Source organism: Vicia villosa, unplaced genomic scaffold (assembly GCF_029867415.1).
Source record: "Vicia villosa cultivar HV-30 ecotype Madison, WI unplaced genomic scaffold, Vvil1.0 ctg.001049F_1_1, whole genome shotgun sequence".
Lineage (NCBI taxonomy): Eukaryota > Viridiplantae > Streptophyta > Magnoliopsida > Fabales > Fabaceae > Vicia > Vicia villosa.
The window spans coordinates 508,963-512,420 of NW_026705459.1; the positions used below are offsets into that span (position 1 = coordinate 508,963).

The following is a 3,458-nucleotide window of genomic DNA, read 5'->3' on the forward strand; positions in this document are numbered from 1 at the left end:
ATAGTGTAATAGTAATGTATTTTTAATATACATAAAAATATAAAAATATGCATTATACATGTATGAGAGAGTGGATACTAAAGTACTCATGTCCGCTTATTTTACACGTAATTACGCCGGCGCGTACTCATTTTATGGATTTTTATTCTATTCGATATAGATTCTTCTTCTGTTTGTTGTAGTTTTTTTTTTCCAGGTATCTAATAGAAAGTGGATAAAATTATCATCCTTGATCATAATAATAATCATCCATTGACATTGTTTTCGTTAAGCTGTCCAAATCCAATGACAAAATCAAACATTAATTATTCCTTTTTTATGCCAATTCCCAACACCCAATTTTTGGCCATGTCTTTCCTTTGACTATATAATCACTTAGTTCTCTCAAAACCTATCCTTATATTCCTTCTCTCAACTCTCAGCATCCATTGTTCATGCCATCATATATTTTCTCTTCTCTTTCTCAAAATAATCATTACACTTTACTCTCTCCTTGATCATTTCCTTTTTCAATCTTATGGACTCACACAAACAACTTTTCATCCTCTTAAGTTACTCTCTACTACTTGTATATCTCTCAGGTACGTATGATTATGAATCTACTTATATTTATATATAATCAACATATATGATCTACTTTAACATTAACCATTGATTTTGTTTCAAGTTAATCAAAAACTTAAACTAATGGTACATTTTATTGTTCATTGCTAGGGCTAAAAGCTGAGGCTAGTCGTCACCACAAACATCATCCTTCAAAAGAATTGTTTATTTTTGGAGACTCCTATGTTGATGCCGGCAACACTCCAAAAAGTGATCTTGGTTCATGGAAAAAACCTTATGGCATAACCTTTCCCGGAAAACCCGCCGGAAGATTCTCCGATGGAAGAGTCTTATCTGACTTTATTGGTAAATTAGTTCAACCTCCCTCTCTCTATCAAAATATCATTGTCAATGGAAATATTATAATCGATCGTATATTTTATTACAACAACAATTAAATCTTATGGTATTAAAAGATTCAGAACCGAAAAAAAGGCCGTCTATTGAAACCACCCATAATCCATTTGACATTGGCTTAAGTAAAGAATAGGTTTCTCAAAACATATATATATATATATATATATATATATATATATATATATATATATATATATATATATATATATATATATATATATATATATATATATATATATTATAAGAATTTTCATAGATCTACTAAAATATCATTTCTAAATTTAAAAAAAAATAGTTATATCTTTCACATATTTAACACTAGTCAACGAACCTGACGAAACGGTATCATTTTTAAGATTTTGGTAACGATTATATTATTGAATGCCAGATCATAGAAAGACCGTCTATAGTTCTTGAGCGACTTATGAATAAAAAAGGTAATAAAAAATATACTAAATTATGAAAAGATATTGTTATATGAGAACTCATATAACTAACAATAACATTAACAATGAACTATCTTGTTATTAATCCAATTTAATTAATATGTGCAGTATTCAATTGCATTGCAACATAGGAAAAAACTTTAAAAGAAATTAGAGTTTTGAGAGATAGAGTAATAATTAGGCAAGTGAATAGTTTTTTATTGAAGTAGTTGAAAGATTTTTGACGTAGTTGGAAGATTTGTGACATTTTTTTATTGCCATGAGATTTGCAATTAAATTAATTAATTCACATAGTTTATACTATCATATACCAACTCCAACCCTTATTATACACTCTTTTGGTAAATATTATATTTAACTAATAATATTATAAATTTCTACATGTGGTGCAGCTAAGTATTTGGGATTGAGATCACCAATTCCCCACAAATTCAAAAAAATAGTACCTAAGAATTATTTGATGTATGGGATGAACTTTGCATATGGTGGCACAGGTGTATTTGATACATCCATTTCAGGTCCAAATATGACTATTCAAATTGATTCCTTCAACCAACTTGTTCAACAAAATGTTTATACTCAATCAGATATCATCAAATCTATTGCTTATGTATCTGTTGCTGGAAATGACTACAGTCATTACTTGGCCACAAATGGTTCTCTTCAGGTAAATTATTTCACTTTAAACTCATAATATATCATATTATTATTATTATTATAGGATAATGATAAATATATAATAAAATTACTTTGTTAAAAAAATTTAGGGTTTGCCATCTTTCATTGCCTCAGTGGTTAAACAAACCACCACCAATTTGGTTCATCTCCATAGCTTAGGGTTTAAGAGAATTGTTGTTGGTGCTTTACAACCTCTTGGCTGTCTTCCTAGTTCCACTGCTCAAACATCATTCCAAAGTTGTGACAACACATCTAATACTCTTGTAGCTCTCCACAACAACCTGTTGAACCAATCAGTGACAAAGTTGAACCAAGAAACCAAGGATCACACCACCTTTAAGATTCTGGATATTTTCGACAGTTTTACGTCTGTGTTGAATAACCCTTCGAGACATAACATCAAGGAACGTTTGAAGCCATGTTGTTTTGGAGTAAGCAGTGAGTATTATTGTGGAAGCGTAGATGAGAATAATGTGAAGAAATATTTGGTTTGTGAAAATCCGGAATCTACTTTCTTTTGGGATCGGTCGCACCCATCACAAGCAGGTTGGAATGCTGTGTTTAATGACTTGAAGATTAAAAGTCTTCATCAAATTTTATACTAGATATATGAGCTATGTATGCTTGCGCCATATATTTGAATCCTTTTGTAATTTCTTGTTTAATAAGTCACCTGTCTTTTCATTAATTTGTTGATTTATACTTAAATTCGACTTCTTTGTAAGTTGTAACTATTTCATGTGTTAGATTTGTGTCTCTCTTTGTAAACATATTGGGCTTATATAAAATCCCCTGGATAATGAGAATTATTATTTATGTATGTTACACCAACAAGTGATGTAGATCTAACCTAGAACTTATTGTGAGCAGCAGAAAAGAAAAGTATTTTTTTAAAAAAATTAGCTGCAATTAACTCTTTATTCTCTTTCTTAAAAAATTAAATTTCATGAAACTTATTTTTGTTAGTTGTAATTCAAATTCAGCTTTGTAGTTGTATTTGTATTTTATTTAGGGTTACATTTAGCTTTAATTTGAGATGCATTTGAATTTAAGTTGTAGTATATAAACCGAATCACTTTCAGTTTGGTAGTGACGGTAACCGTTTTTTCATTTTGAGAAAGTTTGTTACAAAGTTTGTTACACTCTTTCTTCTCTCTCTTTCTTTCATCTTCATCTTCCTCATCTTGTGCTTCAATGGAGGTGCGAACTCCAATAAATTGGTATCTAGAGCTCCATTTCTGGTTTAGGGAAACACGAGTTACCTGAGGTGTGTGATTGATTTTGTTCTTCAAATTCACATTGAATTGTTGATTGAAATCGGAGAAGAATCACATTTCTTGATTCTGCGAGATTGGGAAACACTATTGTTTGTGA

General features: G+C 30.0%; 1 protein-coding gene across 1 annotated transcript; it reads left to right on the plus strand.

Annotated features, from left to right (window-relative positions):
- The first annotated feature begins 371 nt into the window (after window positions 1-371).
- On the plus strand, window positions 372-2,904 carry LOC131632907 (GDSL esterase/lipase At5g03610-like). Its single transcript, XM_058903628.1, has 4 exons — window positions 372-581; window positions 715-909; window positions 1,799-2,073; window positions 2,174-2,904. Exons 1-4 carry the CDS (start codon window positions 518-520, stop codon window positions 2,687-2,689), a joined length of 1,050 nt encoding a protein of 349 aa, XP_058759611.1. The 5' UTR covers window positions 372-517; the 3' UTR covers window positions 2,690-2,904.
- The last annotated feature ends 554 nt before the right edge of the window (window positions 2,905-3,458 follow it).

Excerpts from the sequence above, each read along its gene's own strand:
- LOC131632907 (XM_058903628.1), top strand. The coding sequence starts at position 518 with ATGGACTCACACAAACAACTTTTCATCCTCTTAAGTTACTCTCTACTA. Across the intron at positions 910-1,798 it reads AGTCTTATCTGACTTTATTG|CTAAGTATTTGGGATTGAGA; the intron begins GTAAATTAGTTC and ends CATGTGGTGCAG. Across the intron at positions 2,074-2,173 it reads CCACAAATGGTTCTCTTCAG|GGTTTGCCATCTTTCATTGC; the intron begins GTAAATTATTTC and ends AAAAAAATTTAG.